The sequence below is a fragment of the Hyaena hyaena genome, unplaced genomic scaffold (genome assembly GCF_003009895.1).
Source record: "Hyaena hyaena isolate Hyena2069 unplaced genomic scaffold, ASM300989v1 scaffold_122, whole genome shotgun sequence".
Lineage (NCBI taxonomy): Eukaryota > Metazoa > Chordata > Mammalia > Carnivora > Hyaenidae > Hyaena > Hyaena hyaena.
Window position 1 is genome coordinate 557,366 of NW_024080754.1, and position 19,927 is coordinate 577,292.

Sequence of the window (19,927 nt, forward strand, 5' to 3'; positions counted from 1 at the left end):
CCCCTGGCCGGCTTAAGTGGTGGAGCGTGGTCTTGCGGTTGTGAGTTCAAGCCCACATTGGGGATAGAGATGAATTAACAGCAAACTCTTTTTTTAAAAAATGTTTTATTTATTTATTCTGACTGAGAGAGAGAAAGCGAGTAGAGGAGGGGCAGAGGATGAACCCCAAGTAGGCTCCTTGCTGCCAGTGCAGACCTGACACAGGGCGTGAACTCATGAACTGTGAGATCATGACCTGAGCCAAAATCAAGAGCCAGACGCTTAATGGGCTGAGCCACCCTGGCACCCTGACAATAAATCTCTAAAAAGGAAATAAATGCATAAGAAGAACTTACTTGTAAATTTTATTTTATTTTATTTTTAATTTAATTTAATTTAATTTTATTTTATTTTTTAAATGTTTTATTTATTTCTAGGAGAGAGAGAGAGAGAGAGAGACAGCGTGAGCAGGGGAGGGTCAGAGAGAGAGGGAGTCACAGACTGAAACAGGCTCCAGGTCCTGAGCTGGCAGTCAGCACAGAGCCCGATGCGGGGCCCGAACCCGCGAACCGCGAGATCATGACCCAAGCGAAAGTCGGACGCCCAACCGACTAAGCCACCCAGGCGCCCCGTAAATTTTATTTTTTAATATTCTGTATGGTGGGTTTAAGAAGTCATATTTGTTTTAATGTTTATTTATTTTGAGAGAGAGCGAGAGAGCACAAGAAAGCATGCAAGTTGGGGGCAGGGCAGAGAGAGAGGGGGAGAGGGTGAATCCCAAGCAAGCTTTGTGCTGTCAGCACAGGGCCCAATTCAGGGGTCAGACTCACAAATCACGAGATCATGACCTGAGCCAAAAATTCAGTAGGAGAGCTTAATGGAATGAGCCACCCAGGAGCCTGGAGAAGTCATGTTTGGATCTTGTAGCCACTGTCGTTTGTCAGTGTAGCTCCTGACTTCTGTGCTGTACACACTCAGGTCAGTCACATATTGGCCCATGGGGACAAAATCCTGAAGCGTAACTGTGCAGTAATCGTGACTGTCACTCAGTAAACCTTCTCTCCACCCCCAGTGTGACTGCACTAACCCCTGTTAACTAAGGTATTTCAGGCAGACGCGCAGGAGAACAGGCTGAAAGCTGGACCGACTTTGTAGGTTCTGCTTGGCTATTTGGTATAACTTGGGAAACTTAATTGAAAATTAGCATTAATTATTATCTGGTTTTAGTTACAAGTCACATTCTTTAAGACAAAAAAAAAAAATTAGGGAAAGGGGTGCCTGGGTGGCTCACTCGGTTAAGTGTCTGACTCTTGATTTCGGCTCAGGTCATGATCTATGGTTTGTGAGTTCGAGCCCCAGTCGGGCTCTGTGCTGTCAGTGGAGCCTGTTTGGGATTCCCTCTCTCCCCCTCTCTCTGCCTCTCCCCTGCTCTCTCTCTCTGTCTCTCAAAAAATAAATCAATAAACTTTAAAAAAAGTTAGGGAATAAATGGGCTTAGGTATATTTTTGAAGCAGACTCCCACTTTGCTTTTCATTTTTAACTTCTGTTGTTTTTTTCTTTCTTTTTACATGTTTGAGGGTGATCACAATATCTTTAAGTCAGGCATTATAGTTAGTATTATTTTGACATTTCAATACAAATCATATGAAGCTGAGGCAGCAGCACATAACCCAATGCCTTGATCCCAGATAGTATTTCTAAGTCAGAGCGAACAAAGACCAAAATAAGAACATGGCGGCCAACCTAAGCACCATATAGGAATATGGATTTTTTGTTTTCAAAGAGGAGTTACTTGAAGGGTTCTTAGTTTAATGCCAAGCAAATCTCCCTCGTAGCCTTTAACTCCCACTTGCAAGCCTGCGGCCAAGGTTACCTACCTCCACGACACCATGATGAATGGACGTGTACTGTTTCTTCTTCAGCATCACCAAGGTGATGACAATCACCGTTGCTATGACAACACCGCCCACCATGAGTCCGATGATGGCACCTTTGTTGGAACCCACATCTTCTGCAAAGAACACCTTGAAAACAAATCAAGAGAAAGGACTGCAATTGCAGGAGACAACTGGATACGGTATGTGAGAAGTTTTAGTATATGAGTGTGGGTTGGTGCATTTGGTGCATACTTGGGACCCACCCCCTTCCCCCCCCCCCCCCCATTTCTACTTACTTAGAAGGACATCTAGTCTCCAGAACGATGTACAACATGTGACTTACCCAGTTCTGGGAAGTCTACTCCCCCTCCCCCCCATCCCCTGCATGTCCCTAAAAAGACAAAACAGAAGCCAAGAGGAACCCTGAAACCCTCCGACTGGTGGGACATTTGGTGAGAGGTAGGGCAGGGACCTATCAAAGGCTGTAAAGGTGAGGAGTGTGATTTTGAAAGCAGACCAGCCCGGAGACCTGATGAGTGACCACTATGCCTTAGGTGCTTTTCAAACCCCATAGATGTCCTAACCTCCTTAGATGGACATTAATACATAGGAATAAAGCATCTGAAACAAAAAGGAGTTAATCAGAAGAAAAAGGACGTCTTGTTACTTACTTTTAGCCAATAATTCAATAAGACGGTACTTAACCTTGAGAAGTGTGATGCTTAAAACAAATTTTTTTTTCCCCAAAGGGAAGAAGTAGGAGGTGACAAGGTAAGAATTTTAATAGTCACGCAGAACTGCGGGAACTACTTACTGTTTTCTCCAGAAGCTCAACTAAAACTGTCATTTTATTCTTGCTGTCTATTTGGATTTAACATAAAAAATTTTGGAAAACACTGCCGAAGATACACAGTCAGTATGATAACTTTGCTGCACAGCACTCCTTTCTATTGTTTATAAAAAAGCAAGTCACTATTTTTCAACCTCATCTACCTAAATGGAATTAGAAGAGCACACGGCACTGTTTATAATCTGTTATGTATGAAGGTGACCTTATGCCCAATCACTGCGCCTTACTACTACTAAACATGCATGCTATTTAGTATAGACATTAATAAAAACAGCTCCCTAAATAATTTCTTTCAGTATAACCTCAACATAGTAAAAAGACTGATTTTCCCAGGGAAAACAAACATCCTAGCGATTTGAAAAGGCAACATCAAATACAGCAAATGAAGTCAATTTCTAAAGGAGTCTTACGGTATAGTTGCAACAAAATGAGAAACTGTTCATAATTATTCCCCTTTCCCAACAAATATGCCAATTCAACATATTTATAAAAAAGCAAATCATTAATTAGCTAATGATACAAGTGTGAGGTAATCAGGAATAAATGCAAGTCTGGACATCTTCGTATGTCTTTAAGAAAATACTGTAATTTTGTAATATTCATCTCACTAATTGTAGCACATTATCCTATCAACTAGCTCAGTAGAGGGAGCGGAGTCTCCTAATTGCTGCCGCTGCCATTAGTCACTGTCACATTACAGGGGTGAGTGTAACCGTGGAGATGGGTTTTTATGACACAGCTCCAGAAAATGCAAGTCCACACATTAATCTTCAGCTCGGTGCCCCACTAGCCCCTAAGTCTTTACTAGTTCCCCCAGGTTTTTTTTTTTTTTAAATTTTCTAATGTTTATGTATTTTTGAAAGAGTGACAGAGAAAGAGAGAGTGAGAGCAAGTGGGGGAGGGGCAGAAAGAGGAGACAGAATTGGAAGCAGGCTCCAGGTTCTGAGCTGTCAGCACGGAGCCTGATGTGGGGCTCGAACCCACAAACTGTGAGATCATGACCTGAGACAAAGTCGAGTGCTCAATCGACTGAGCCCCCCAGGCGCCCCTCCCCCAGGGTTTTTTAACCTCTTCAGTAGCAGCCAGAGCAAGAGTGCCCCTGATTCTATAATAATTGAGACTAGGTTAACCCGCCAATGAAGATCGTGCTTCAAAAAAAGGTGAAATGTTCTTGTACAAAAAAGATTACGGGAGTTAAAATGCAAACCTGAATCACAAGTCAGTATTGGATTTGCTCCAACTATTAAGTGAAAAGAGGCCTACGCAATACTTCACAGGCATTTCTTTTGGAATTTACTACTTGGATTGATACATATTATTTGTGAATATTGGAAAGATACTCCCCCACTTAAAGTGCACGCATGCGCCCAAACACACACATGAACACGTAAGTGCCTGAGAGCACGTAATTCTCAAGCATTATTATTGGTAGAACTTTATTACCATTTTATGTTCACTACTCACTGTGCAATAAAATCATCTTCTTTATTAATTTAACTTCCTTACTATGCTTACTGAGAAGATGAAAGAAACCTGGGACGCTTGGGAGGCTTAGTCGGTTAAGCGTCAGACTTCGCTCAGGTCATGATCTCCTGGTCGTGAGTTCTAGTCCCGTGTGGGGCTCTGTGCTGACAGCTCAGAGCCTGGAGCCTGCTTCTGATTCTGTGTCTCCCTCTCTCTCTGCCCACCCCCTTGCTTGTGTTCTCTCTCTCCCTCAAAAATAAATAAATGTTAAAAAAAATTATAAAAAAAAAGATGAAAGAAACCCTAACATAATGCAGATTTTATCTGAAGCTGTTGGTTAAAGATTTTATGGAATTCTTGGAGCTGCCTGCAAAGAGATGGGTGGGTGCTCTTTGATTTACTAGGGTTCTAACATTTTGGGGGAAAAAGAGGGGAGGGAGGAGATTTTGTCTGAAAAGGAAGCTGCCATCTTCTTTGCCCAAACCTTTCATGAGTAACACTGTTGGGAACGTCATGGCGTCCTGCTTACCTCCTGCCTCCACCCACCTCGTTAGAAACCCAAAGATCCTGGCCCTGCAAGAGAGCCCAACGCGTGGGCATTGGGGAAGGGACAGAAAGGGACAGGAAGGAGAGATGCAGTGGCACAGGCAGACGGTTATAAATGCCAACTGAAGACAACAGCCGTAAAACGTGTTCTGGGAGGCCAAGTAATGTTTGCATTTCAAATCCACCTCTTATAAACCTGTCTTCCTAGAAAACAGAGTGGAAATTAATTAAAGTGGATATTATTATTATTATTTAATATTTTTATTTATTTTTGAGAGAAAGAGAGAGAGAGAAAGCACGAGAATGGGAGGGGCAGAGAGAGAGGGAGACACAGAATCCGAAGCAGGCTCCAGGTTCTGAGCTGTCAGCACAGAGCCCTATGCAGGGTTTGAACTCATGGAGAGCGAGATCATGCCCCAAGATGAAATCAGACACTTAACCGCCTGAGCCACCCAGACGCCTCCTAGAGGGGATAGTATTATATAAATTAATTCCACTGTAAGCCCTTGCTGAGCTTAGCTAACCTTCTAGGTGTAAAGAACTACTATATAAAGACCCTCTTTTTCTTTATATTTTCATGATAATCCTTTAGGCAAGTGCTTTATTTTTATCTTTTCCTTAACTGTATTTCTGGCACAGAATGAACAAGTGTTAACAGGTCATTTGGCAGAAAAAGGTAAAGTATTTCACGTACCAATTTCTGGTGATGGACTTCGTATCCTGACTCATGTCGGAACTCGGCATCCATCTTCACCTCAGAGATCTCTTTCGTCTTGATATTTGTCAAGCCTGAACCTGCATTAATCCATAAGCATCACACCATAATTAAATTACGCAGGGCTCTCAATTCATTTTATCTGTAAACAATACGACTATAACACAAAGGCTACAGAAACCTTCTTTCTAGGCTTGGAGTGAGAGGAAATAGATTAATGACTTTCTTCAAGGAAACTGACACCCTGTATTTAAACCCTTAACCCCTACCTATTTTAAACAAAGAGAAATTAAAGATTAAAGAAATCCAAAGTTAAAGCTTCTACTGCCTTTAAACACACGCTATAATTTTTTTTTAAATGGGGAAAACCAGAAGTTAAATACCAGATGGGAGGTTAGCAAAGATGTGTTCCCAGAATACACTGGCTTGTTTTAGGGGCTTATTAATAGTTTAGTCTTTCCTCATGTGTTTTCATTCCTTTGGAAAAAATAATAAACATCTTTAAAAATGAGCATTAATTACCTGGTAGACTCAATCTGCTAGTTTAGGGCTTTGTTCTAATTACAAATAAATTATGTTCATCTATGCAGTGAAGCACTGTAAAAATCAGATCATTTATTTAAGTGATTTAGTTACAGATATAGAATGTAATTGGTTCATCTGCTGAATGAAGAGTTGCAGTACATAATTTTTGAAAATGTTGATGTGGGAATAACAGAAATTGTAACTTAGTAACTCCTCCTCTATAAATTGCTATATGATTCTTCACTAATGGTTACAATAAATTTTGTTTTTCAAATAGTTTGAAGCTAAAAAACAAAATGTAAAGCCATTTTTAACACAAAAACTGAAAGCACAGATATAAACACCAGTTTCCATACTGCAGCACTTAAATTTCAAAAGTCAGAATTTTAGGATGAGAAAGACTTTTAACAAAATCACATCCTCTACAGTTTTCCCATTGGGGGGGGAGGGTGGGAAACCCTCCACTCCTGAGTGAGTGGAGAAAAAAATCTATCCATTTGCCTCCATTTCAGACAGCTCTGCCTACAAGAATGATGGCCTTTTTACATTGAGCTCAGACCAGTTTTCCTACAGCAGCTACTCTGAGCCTGCACAGCAGAAGAAGCCGAAACCTCCCTCCTGCGTTATAATCTTGAGCAGATCAGACAGTCAAAGAGAGGCAGCACGTTCCGTTCCCGATGGTTCTCGCTCAGGCAACATGTTACCAGGCCCTTCAGCTCCCATGGGACCTAATTTCTTGCTTTTTGTCTAGTCACGCTTACAGTCTCGTCCACCAGGTGCTGTGAAACTTGTCACACACATTTTTGTAACTGAAAAGCACAATGTCCACAAAATACCGTGTGCCAGTCTAATGGCACAGTTCATATAAAAAGAAAGGGAGGGTACTTGGACAAGACCATGGGCACCCTTGCTGGTTGTGACAGATCTCTGATTCCTTGTCCAATTGTTCACAAAGCTTCCATTTAATAACTCATCTCAAAACAGACCCAAGATCAATGTCCATCTACAACTGGCCTGTAGACTGTTACCCTATCTTCTCTCGTCTTGGTTAGAACTAGTTCCTTCTCCCTATCTTCCCAGCTCTCCTGCTTTCCAGAGATCCACAAAGATTCTGGAGGGCAGTTCAAGATTTTCATCCTCAAATTCTCTTTACCTACAATTTTTCTGGGTCACAGGACTTGGATGTGGGTGGAGAGGTGTTGTAGATTTGAAATATATCCACAGATCTGTTAATACTCCCCCTTTCCCGAGGTGGGACTTAATTCCCTTCCCTTCAGCATGGACTAGATGAAGTTCCTTGCTTCTAATGAATAGAAAATAGAGAAAGTGATCATGGATGAGCTCTGAGTCTAGGTAAAAAAAAATAAATAAATAAAAAGGCAACGCAGCTTCCTTCTTGTTCTCTTTCTTGGATCACTTGGTCTGGGAAAGGCAGCAGTCATGTCAGGAGGACAGTCAAGAAGCTCTACAAAATGGTTCCCACAACGAGGTGTGGCAGTCTGCTGTGAGTGCGCCATCTTGGAAACAGACCCACCAGAGTCAAGATTGAAGTCTTCAGATGGTTGCAGCTCATGTCCTGACTGAAACCTCATGAGAAGCTCTGAGTCAGAGGCCCCCAGCTAACCCATCCCTGAAATCCTGAGTGTTACAGTAACTATAAGAAACAAAACACTTGTTGTCTTAAATTGCTAAGTTATGGAATTATTTCTTACATTAGCAGATAACTGCTAGAAGGAATGAGTGCTTCCTTTTTTCATCTTGATCTACCTTGGGCTTTAATTTCCTTCTTTCAGAGGATCACTATCTTTGATACAGACATAAAGGCAGAAGCACAAAGTGGGACAGTTTCCCTTTCTCTCTCATCTTTTGCTGGGTCTTCTCAACCATCCCTTAACCCCTGGCCCTGTCCTGAGAGCTGCAGGGCTCTATTCTCTATTTAAATTGCTTTAAAATTATTTGCATTTTCTCATGATTTCCAACTCCTTCTGATCTATAATCTTCCTGACACTATTTTTATTGGGCTGTGATGCTAATACTGTTATTTCTCATAACAGAGAATATTTTTATATATATAATGACTGTATATTTTTATCTTTCTAAATCTGAGATGCTGGTGTAACCACAGTGATTTCTTTAGAGCCCACTCTTTTTCTGTCATCAGGATCTAGCAATGCAACAGTTAGAATTATATTTCTGAGATTTCTTTAATGTTTATTTATTTATGTTCGAGAAAGAGAGTGTGGGCATGCAAGTGGGGAAGGGGCAGAGAGAGAAGAGAGAATGCCAAGCAGGCTCCATACTCAGCGTGGAGCCCAACGTGGGGCTCAGTCTCACAAGTGTGAGATCATTACCTGAACCGAAATCAGGAGTTGGGTACTTACCTGACTGAGCCACCCAGACACCTCTATATTTCTGAGATTTAAAAAAAAAGTCTCTTGAATAGTCTTTTTTAGATTTGTGGGACCAAACAATTACTTAAAAAAATATGAGGTCTCCAGTCAAAATTGCAAACGCCCACATTATTTCTAAAAGAATATGGAAAATACTTTTGAGAGTCAAAAAAAACCTGAAATTCATCTAACAAGTCAGAACAACAGATAACTATAGCTCAACAGTTTGTGAGATTCTCAGCAGAAAGAGATCTTTCTAGGTCATTTTTGTGTAGCATGTACCATCACTTAGAGAAAAGACTTTGTATACACTAAGCAAATCTCAGTAAAAGGTAAGAAAAATTAATAGGTTTGCATATAGGCAAATATCATGGGCAATAAGCTCATACTATGAACGTGATTAAATATGACATGTAGATTTAAATACATTGCAGGCACCTTTGTTTACAGGCTAATCAGATGGTGTTTTCTCAGTTGTGTGGATTCCATTCTACGCCCTGGTGTGATTCTAGCTGTCTACATTACAGTAAGTGAGCAGAGTCTGTGGTTCACTTGAAGCAGAAAGAGGTATGTCCTTCAGGAAACCTCTTACATGGTTTGGGGTCAAGGACTTGGTCTCTTTCATGGGGATGGAGAAGGGTGGTAATAAATTATAGTGGAAAGGGTAGCTTTCCTTTCCCTGTGGATAGCCTGCTAAGTATCTTTCCTCTTTATTCTGGCCAAATGGTATAACTTGACCTTCAGAATCCATTGTTCCTGAGAAATAAGCCAGGACAGTAGCTATGGAATGGCCACTATGCCCAGAAATCACCACTGCTACCACTGTTTCCCCTACTTGACACTACATTCTAAAAGTTACAGTGCCCTGGTTTTTTAGGTATGAAAGACAAAGAGAGACGTTTCTCTCAGTCGTGATTATACAAAAACCCTTTCTTTACTTTTTTCAGAGCGACAGTGGCAATTATTCAACAATGATGCCATCAACAGAATGGCATGATAGGACAATCCTAGGAAGTGTCTCTAAGTTTGGAAAGTCTAAAGATACGCTCTGGCACGTTAGACTCAAGCATGCGGTCTCCTGAAGTGTGATGTTGGAAGAACCAAAACGAATGCTACGAACATAGGGGGGAACTGGTCCAAGTGCCTGGGAGACTCACTCTAAGTGCGGAAATAGAGAGCATATGTATACAGGCCTTACGACAGATCCAGCAAATAGAGCTATTCATAAACTAGATGCTTCCTCACTTCATACCGAATCAGTCTTTCTTACCTATGGCCTTCTTTTATTGGGGAGACCCTAGCTTTACCCAGTAGAAGAAAGAGAGCTGAACCTAGGCCACTCTCATCTTTGACTCCTTCCCCTCTTCTTTGCCAATGGAGGAGACTCAACTGTTTCAAAACCTTCCTCCAAGTCATCTTCCAGCATGTGCTGAGGGTAACACACCCCTTGTTGAGTGTCCTGTCTGCTTACATCAAGAACACCCTGGTTTATACTTTACATTGCTTTAGATTCCCCTGGCTTTCAAATTCCATCTTCTCTTTTATTTATTTATTTTATTTTGTTTTCTTTTATTTTTATTTAAAATTTTTTAAAATGTTTATTTATTTTTGAGAGAGAGAGGGAGAGAGAGAGAGGAGCAGAGAGAGAGAGACACACAGAATCCAAAGCAGGGTCCAGGCTCTGAGCTGTCAGCATAGAGCCCGATGCGAGGCTCGAACTCATGAGCTGTGAGATCATGGCCTGAGCCGAAGTCGGGCGCTTAACCGACTGGGCCACCCAGGTGCCCCTATTTTATTTTTTCCATCTCCTCTTTTATTATTATTTTTTTCAATGTTTTTTTAAATTTATTTCTAGGAGAGAGAGAGACAGCGTGAACAGGGGAGGGTCAGAGAGAGAGGGAGTCACAGACTGAAACAGGCTCCAGGCTCCGAGCTGGCAGTCAGCACAGAGCCCGACGCGGGGCTCGAACCCACGAACCGCGAGATCATGACCTAAGCGAAAGCCGGACGCTTAACCGACTAAGCCACCCAGGCGCCCCTCCATCTCCTCTTTTAAATATACAAAGTGTGTTCCCTCTATTATACATCAAACTCCTGATAACAGGGACCTTCTCATTTCATGTCTGTCCACCCACTGCAGCATTTAATGCATTGATCTTTGTGAAATATCAAAATGAGATATTGCTGTTACTGAAATATTGTTATAATAAAGCCTTCAGATGGCTTCTTCCCTCTATATAACACCTTCATTTTCTAGCTCTTCCCTTAGAACAGATTGTTTTGGGGAATGAATGAAGAAGTTATTTTCATGTTAGATATTTTAAAAGATGGGGAAAAAAAATCAACTTTGGTGACTTTTTTTTTTTTTTTTTGGTGTCGCTCTCCACCTCCACCCAAATTTCAATAAGAACATATTAGCCTAGAAGGCCCAATGTAGGAACTTTAAAAAATTGGTTGAAAGAGTGCTTTTAATACACTTTTTATTCTTGTAGATGAAAGCACCTCTTCCTTAAAAATAAAATAGAAAGTGCCATAAAGAAAGGCCCAAGGCAAACGAGCGTCCTGAGCGGGTCTTGGCCACAGTTAGATGGAACTGGACCTCAGTCCTAGGGTCCACATGGGCAATATGGGGATGTCAACTGCCGGCTTCTTACAATTCGTGTGTGTGACAACGGCAATAAGGAAGACATTAGGAGAGCCCACACTGTGTCTGACTTACTATAATTTAAGTTCCTCTGAAAAGCCCTAAAGGCGGAGATTCATAACATCAATGAGATCAGCCGTCAAGATGCGTCACTCCACTGTCCCTGCCGTCCTGTGAACAACCACACAGAGGGCATGAAGTCGCCACGAGGCAGACTTGGGGTTGTCACCGATGACTGTGACTGGGGACAGCGGTGGCCCGAGCCGGCAGGTTCTATTCTTGGCCTGTGGCCAACTGTACCTGCGCCAGGGAACGCCAAGTGTAACATCTCCAAGCAAGGTGAATTCCCAGTCCCTTCCTTATCGCACGGGGACGTGAGGAAGATAAGGAGGGAAATAAATATAAGAAGGTAGTCACTGTTGGTGGAGTTAAACCTTTCTGGAATATACACATTTGTCAACTCAGTAACCACTGTCTTTGATTCACTGAAAACAAAGGCTGCTGTGAGTTGGGCAGAGTTGTGTACAAAGTCAAAAACCCAGGTTCGTGTGTGCTTTGGTTGTGGTGTGACATTCTTTTAAAGACAGTTTGAGATAGAGGCTAAATATAGAACAAAGGGAGGAGGTGCATTTCTTAATGCTTGGGAAACTGTATTAAAAAAATTAAAAAAGAAAGAAAGAAAGAAGTGTCTATTTTAGTGTTAATGGAATTTTAAGTGGTATGAAAAATAAAAGACTTCTACAGAAAACTATGCACATGCATCCTTTCTGTCATTTTAGTTACTTAGGGAGAATAAGTCCATAGAACGCACAAAAGAGAAAACGCAAATATTTCAGGGCTCTAGAGGTAGTCCCATCCCGGTATTTTTAGGAAGTCATGTCTACTTGAGAAACCGATTGATGTCTGAGCCCAATTCAGGCAGAAGAGGACCCATCTGCATACCAAGCAAGAAGAGGAGGAGGAGCTATACATAGCAGACACCAAGTCACCACCAGACAGAATCTGGATCTCTGTAGGTTTCCATTTCTGAGGACAGAGAGGCCTATTTAATCCTCTCTACTTAAAAAAGAAAAAAAAAAAGCCCCCTAAGTTGGAAGGGCTGTTTTATTGTTTGAAAAGGGAATCTCAGAAAGAAAAACACAGAGTGCTTAAATAGGAACTTGGAAAATAAAGTGTAAGGAAAAGCAAGGGGAGTTTTTAGAAGTTTGGCTTCCACGGGCATTTCACATCCTCTCTCTCAATATCTGCAGGTTAGAGGGGCTACTGATGAAGGAAGGGGACGGCGTCTGCTCAAGCGCACAATGCGGAGAGGTAGAAGGTAACCGGGTTATACCTGGTCGGGTGGTCAGTCCTCGGTCGGCAGCAGGGCGGGCGTCAACAGGCTCAACTGGGCACAGGAAGCAAGATACACGGAAAGCAAACAAGACAAATCAAGATGGTTAAGTTGTGGCTCCTGAACACAGGGCAGGGCAAAGCATGTCAAATACACAAGTTATAAAAAAAGGAGCAGCTGGAAAAGAAACACAGTGAGTTAATCCTGAATATCAAGGAACGGGAGGGGCACCACTTCAAAAGGCTTATCGCTATCGATGGGCCAACCCTACTGCTCTACTCCTTAGCTTTCTAATAAAGGCACTCACCAGGATATGCAGCAGCATCAAAGAAGAGGGGCTGGGAAGTGTGGATTTACCTCTCATCAGGTTTAGAGATGGTTTCTTGGTTTTTGATTAGAAATAAAATCCATTATAGCCAGCCCAGCGGGAAAATCTTAAAGATACCTCCTTTTACAACTGTCCGATCTTATCTCATTTTACAGTTAATTAACCACAAAAGGACTCCATTAAATCCCCAGGGGAAATGCCGACGTGAATTTACCGGGAGAGAAAAGTTTCACCACATAATCTGCCATTTAGTGAATCGGATTTGCTCCCAGTTTGGAGGTAAATGAAGTAAACCAGAAAGGCAGTCTCTAATTTAAAGGCTGGTTTCTATTTTCATAGATGACATACAGTTGAAATGTGTGAGATGTGAGTATTTCCTTTCACGTTCCTCAACTTTCATAATTTTTCCTTTGTGAGCATTCTGGGCCGGACTCAAAGAAAACCATGCAGGTTGTACAACAGGGCCTGCCATTGCTTACAATCAGCTGGTATTTCCAAAGTGCTTCTGATTCTCAGAAAAAAATTTTTTTAAATTTTTTTTAACGTTTATTTATTTTTGAGACATATAGTGTGAGTGGGGGAGGAGCAGAGAGAAAAGGAGACACAGAATCTGAAGCAGGTTCCAGGCTCTGAGCTGTCAGCACAGAGCTCGACGTGGGGCCTGAACTCACGAGCAGTGAGATCATGACCTGAGCAGAAGTTGGCAGCTTAACCCACTGAGCCACTCGGGCGCCCCCTGATTCTCAGAAAATATTAACTTGAACTTAGGCTGGTCTTTGAAGAAACAGGCAAGGGAGAGAAACAAAGGCTTAAGGATTAATAATTGGACAAGGGGCAAATGAAGCTCAGGGAGGGGGTAAAACCTTCCCTTGGGTAAAACCTGCGAAATATGGGCAAAGAAGGTAAGGAAAGGTGAAACGGGAAGATAAGGTGTGCTCGATGGGATGGCTTTTGGATCAGCTATTTCAGTAAGACCACATGGCTTACTGATGCACACAGCCCAGGCATTCAAAGGTGGGATTCCCAACCCAGACTGATTCTGAATGTCACGTGTTGGCAGAACAGTGAGGGAGAAGAAAGTGGCAGCAAGTCAAGCCTTCAAAATATGAAAAAATCAGGTTGCTGAGAAATCTAAGACATTTGGATGAATCAAAAACAGCAACGTGGGTTGGTCCTTCATCATGCAGACCAGCAACATGGCAGAGAAGCGGGAGGTGGGGGTGTCTAAACTCAACGTTCACGATGAAAGCAACTGTGGGCGAGAGACCACTTCCGAGGCCGGTTCTTCATGTGTAAGCTAGTGTCTTCTAATTGAGCGAGAAACCAAAACATTTTCAAACCTGGTTCAGAGACGCTCAGATACAAGACTGCATTTATTACATGTTCAATGTATTAAGGAGAAGAATGACTAATTTCTAGTACTTCACTGGTGTGATAGAGCTCCAGTGATGGTGCTTCAGGTGAAGATAAGAGCGTGCCAGAGCACAGTCACAGCGTGAGAAAGTATCTTTAAGTGGTGATCCCATTCGTCATTGGCTAAATCATCGGTACCTGTATTTGACTCATGAGGGAAGCAGTAATTAATCTGCGGTTTAAATGCAGGCTGAAGAGCTGGTAGTTGGTACGAGGGTCCAGTTTCATGGTACCACTTATTTACTCTGTGATTTTGGGAAGCCTCATTCTGTCCTATCCTCAGTTCTGTCCCAAGTAAATAGGGTTTCTCCAGGGCTCAAATGTGCACACATATGCATCAGAACCTAACAAGATAAATCACTATTCCCCAATTAAAGACATACAGAAAAAGCATCAAATGTATGCAGAAAAAAAGGTCTGAAAGATATTACCACCAAAAGCTATCATTAGTTATTTCTGGGTGAAAGATTGTTTCTAAAAAACTTCTCTGTCTTTTCTTCTCAATGTACGTGTGTTATTTGAAAACAGTAATAAAACCTTGTCTAGTTTTTGGAAGATAAAACAATTAGCGTTATGGACTTAAACCCTCATCTGCTTTAACAGTTTGAGACTGACTCTATGAATTAATATTCAAAAAATAAGTAACTCTTGTGTTCAGTGAGCAGACATCATTTTTTTAAGAAGACAATTATGACATTGTTGCCAAAGATGAATATACATCAACATGACAAAGTTGTGCATTATTTCCCAGTGCAACATAAACACTTTCTAATTTTCCAAACGAAGTATTACTCCTCGTTGAACCAGAAGCTAAATTTGGTACAGTGTTCACAACACTTTACACTACCCTCTTCATAAATTAAACGTAAGAGGTCATCTTAAAGAGTTTAGATAAACCTTAAGCAGAAATGCATGATTCCCCTCCGCTGCCTTCAGTAGCTCTGAATCAAAACTTTCCCTAAGAGAGAAGAGAAACTGATGAAAATTCTGGGGCTTCTGAGTCTCTTATGGTACCTCTCGTAACAGATCACTCCTAAGCTGAATGCTGCCTCGCACCACGTGTCACCAGGCCCAGGGGAATGGAGAGAGCAGCAGGGAAACAGTTTTACACATACAGAACACAGGTGTGAAAAGGACATTACTTAATTTCAATTTCAGTATTTAAAGTGATTTGGTCATTGCTTCTTTATTAGGCTAGTTAGAAACATGCCAGAGGGCAATTTCACTTTGCAAGTGCATGCATATGGTCTTGACAATCACCTGCTGTGCCCCTCTGAGAATATTACAGTATCTCACGTTTGCATTCTATGCAAAGAGGCTGACCGGTGGCCACTTCTTGGCTGGCCTGCTCGGGCAGTCTTGGAAAAACAGGATAAACACAAATGCCTCTAGCCAGACGACGTCACGGTCTGGTACGTAAGAACAAGAGTTTGATCAACAAAAGCCTCATTTCAGTTTATCCAGTTAGGTTTTGTGGATCTGAAAAAAACCACAGAAAACCCCTCAAGGCAAACTATAGCTGGTCAGAGAGCCTAAAATACTGGAAAACTGTGATATGCTTAGTTTTTCAATATAACTTAAAAGAATGCCTGGCTGCCTGACCCTCTCTCTGGACTTGATGGACTGTTTGTAAGAAAACACAATAAACTGTTGGCATTTGAAGCTGTGATGGTAAGGGCTGCATGAACAAGGAAAGGAAATCCTTTGAGAATTTTAGATTTTTTTCAATGGCTCTGTATGTGAGCACATATCTGAGATGGTCAACAAGGAATAAGGCTCTGGGGAGAGAGAGTAAGGGGAGATGGGGAGAGAAAGGGCAAGATTTTAGGGCTGTGTCATGATCTGGCTTGTTATAGTCACGACTTTTTAAGGATATACTGTTTGGGCCATAGAGCAATTCTCCCTGAAACCAGTTGGTAAAACCTCTCTGATAAGATCCTGGTTCTATAGAAAGGAAGGGAGGGAGGGAGGAAAGAAGGAAAGAAGAAGGAATGAAGGAAGGAAGGAAGGAAGGAAGGAAGGAAGGAAGGAAGGAAGGAAGGAAGGAAGGAAGATCCACCTCTTTTAATGCTCATACCATATCTCTGAATTAGGAATTCTTACCACCTTTGTTTGACAGACCAGGAACTAGCCAGAGAGTCTCTCTGACTTGCCCACTACACACAGCAGCACTGGAATTTAAACCCTGATCCACCATTCAGGAGTGTGGGGCAGCTACTATTCTGTGGGATGATGGGGACGTGGAGTTGTTTTTGATTGTCAGCACAACCACAGGGGAAGGGAGGACACTCCTGGCTTCTAGCGGATGTGGATCAAGGACGCTAGATGCTGTGTAAAGGGCAATTCCCCCCCCCCCCCCCCCCAATAGCCCTGCATCCTGTAGGATTTCCTAAGTTCCTGCTGGACATTCATTTATCTATGATTATGTGAGTCCAGAACCTAACTCAGTTTAATATAGAAATACAAAGCCTTTTTTTTTTTGTACAGTTCTTAAATTACATCCAGTATACTGATTTCCCCTCTCCGCCCGAACATTGTCAGATCGTTTTAAGATTCACTGTTAAGTAGGCTTTTCAAAATGTGGTAAAAGGAGTGTTGAGTCTGATAACAGTGAGAACCAGAACCCAAGCTCTGAGATCGTAAATATTACTGCCTTGTAATACTTTCATGTAAGATTTCGCTATTTTTCAGTAATAGATCTTTATTTAACAAGAATATCAGCTCTTCTGATGAGGCTTGGGCAATGTAACAGCTGTGTCCTGTCAAGGATCCAGAGGTGCTGAAGGACTGAGCCCAGGTGAGCATCTTGGCCAACATCCAGGGGCCCAGGGTGTGTGTGTGTATGTGCAAAAGCATGGGCTGCCTCCTGGTACCAGTGGCCATGGGCCGTTCTCAGAGTCTACTTCTGAGCGGATGTGTCCATTGCTATTCTGGGGTATCTCCAAAATCTGCTATCCCTAGCCTTCCAAGCCTGATCACTTTGGGGAAACCCTGTAGCTAATCTAATCTTTCTTTGGATTATTTAGCAAGAGTTGCGGGAAGAGTCACTGCTTACTTTATAAGGAGGACGAGGAATTCTTTCTTATTTGATTTGGGAGGATTGTCAAGGGGCAGAAGATCAGGCAGATGGTGGATATGCTAACAAAGGCATAAAGGTTTGGATTTTAGGAAGCTGCTCCGGTAAGAGTTCCTCCCTCTATTTCTATGCAAAAAGAACAACAAATACCCTTGCATCTCTTTTCCCTGAACAGAATGGGTCACTTTGGCTACTATTTAAAGCTTTTAATGTATGCAGAATGTTTAATAGAATGCATTTAATTTTCAATAAAGGCCACATATATGCACACGAATATATACAAAGTCAAGATGAAATGCTTGGAGCATATAAAGGCAGATTTATTTACCTGTTGGTATTATTCATACTACTAATATGATAAATGCAAAGTTAAATTTACCTCATTAAACAAACCAAGGAATATGATATTCATTTTAAACAGTTAAGCTCTCAGGAGCTGATAAAGGAAAGAGAAAATCTGAAATTCAGAAATGCAACACCTTCTAGAAAAATATATACTATTTTGCTCTAGATTGTGCTATGTGAGACCAAGATCATTGCATTTCACTGTATTCACTAAACTTGAAGGTTACATAAAACAGGGCTTGCACGTCTTTTTCTCTGTTGTTGCTTACCTTTGGACAGACTAAAAAGATTTATAGCACTTAAGAGAAATGCAACACATTACATCAAACATATATGGTAATTTCTGTAAATTAATTCTTACTCTGATGTAGCTTCTGCTGGCTTCCTAAACCTCTTTTTACAAAGTTTACCATAAATTATAATTTCTAGTTTCTATTATTTTTGTGCATTTGTGTATGATCATAAAAATTCATGTAGGCTCTGAAATAGGCTTTATCCTACTTTTCCAAAATCAGTAAGTAATGGAAAATATTATATAGGAATATTTTATTTATAGAACTATATATTTGAAAGATGTGGAAAGGTCTTAGATGATGAGAAACTGACCTGAAATTCTTTACAAATTATAATTTAGAATCACTGCAGATGAATAAATTTTCAAAAGGAGAGGTAATTTTTACATTTAAACTTTTTACACTTTAAATCTAAACTACAGACTTAAATTTTTTTCATAAAAAGCTAGGAGGTGAATGTAAATGACAAATATTTAACAATATTTGGTATAAAGTGAATTAAGATTGTAATTTTCTACAAAAGGAAGTTCATCAGACTTCAGATGTGGTTTCTATTTCTCCCTGAATTAAGCAACTCAATGTTCTAAAGGAAAAGAGGAAATCTAGTGCGCATTCAATTTACAAATGAGACTGGACATTTTCTACAAAGAATTCTCATTAGTGACTGAATGATGAGGATTTTAAATGGCCAAAATGCATCCACCTATTAAAAAAATGGTATAACAAGTACTCTATTACAATTTAGTAAGGAAGCTACTCTCATAACTAAAGTTCTTCAATTTTTGAAGAGGTCTTAACATTTTTTTCTTCTATGCGAAAATTATTTTTATAAATGGTAAAGTCTTGCTTTAATGTTATATATAACATCGCTGTTTGTCTCTGATATTATTAGTATAAGGTGTCCTTTTTCAAATTTAAACAAATTTGGAGTGATTACTCATGTGGAAAGAGTCCAGTATTTTCTGTAATGGTTCTTTAAAAAAAACAACCTTTTGTAGTGCACTGAAGGTCTCACACTGAATTCATATTTAGCCTGAGGTGTATACTGATTGCATTTTGGGGTATCCATACTATAAATATTCATAGTACAAATATTACCACTATCCAAAGTTGCTACTTTAACAAAAAAACTCACACGTAAAATCTTGTGTTCTTAAAAAACATGCTATTAGTATTTAGAAATCAAGGTGTTCCTGTGTTTGAAATTTTACTTCCAGACCTGTACAAATGTTCACAGAAAAAAAATAACTCAAAGATAACCCCTCATTAAAAGATATTTGGAAGTTTCTGCTAAGAAATCCCTATGTAAAAGAAAGTACACCATCCAGTGTGCAAATCTGGTGACAGAGAAACTCTCCGAGCTATCCCAGGAAAAAACATGTACTGGTTAATACGCTTCCTAATTTTGATAGCTGCCTTACGTTTAACTTTCTAAACACAAAGTTGTTTAAATCTTGAGTAAAATGACATTTTCTTTGTGGGTGACTCTTTACCTTGTCTTTAATATTCAATGCAATCTGAAATTTAATGCATTAGAATGAATAACCAACAAAGACTATTTGGGTGCTTTTCAACCCTCCATTTATGCAGGGCCTGCGAAAATGCTTCCTCACGGGGTGAACTGTCATTTGCATCATTTCATCCCGTTTGTGTTGAATAGTCTAGCACAGCCACTGCCTCATAAACATACGCTGAATGTTGTCTCCCCGGCCCCCCACCAGGCAACAGAATATGTCTCAGCAAGAAAGTATTTTTTCAAATTCATATAAAAAGTCACCACTCAAGAATATCAGAAAGATGTATACATGCTAGACTGTTCTTGTTCTCTCCGGGGCCTCTTACCTTCGTTTTCCGTGTTGGCCGGAACCGAGTCGACCCCAAACGGATGCCAGGGCTGCAGATCGTCCAGGCTGAATTCCCCATTCACGGGAAGGAGTTCCACGGTGGTTTTCGTTTCGGTCAAAGACGGCATGAGGGCATCGTTTCCGTAACTGATTCTTGGCTCGCTGATCATGTTGGCCAAGACGTCATCCGAGTAGTTTTGCTCTTTCTGAAGCAGCTCATCTAAACGAAACGAGGCCATGACTTTGGTGGGTCACAGGGACAATGGAGCAGCGACTACCATCTACTGTCTGCCAGGCACGACTT

General features: G+C 41.0%; 1 protein-coding gene across 6 annotated transcripts in view; it reads right to left on the reverse strand.

The window, feature by feature from the left end:
* The window catches only part of LOC120235132 (amyloid beta precursor protein), a 272,417-nt gene that overhangs the window by 11,166 nt on the left and 241,324 nt on the right, over positions 1–19,927 (reverse strand). For 3 of the 6 annotated variants that reach the window (XM_039237294.1, XM_039237292.1, XM_039237290.1), the window contains 4 exons: positions 19,622–19,843; positions 12,325–12,378; positions 5,412–5,512; positions 1,858–2,004 (listed from right to left, as the gene is read on the reverse strand). In XM_039237294.1, the coding sequence (XP_039093225.1) occupies positions 1,858–2,004; positions 5,412–5,512; positions 12,325–12,378; positions 19,622–19,843 (524 nt within the window). The remainder of the gene's footprint in view (positions 1–1,857; positions 2,005–5,411; positions 5,513–12,324; positions 12,379–19,621; positions 19,844–19,927) is intronic. The other 3 variants (XM_039237295.1, XM_039237293.1, XM_039237291.1) reach the window with 1 other exon arrangement.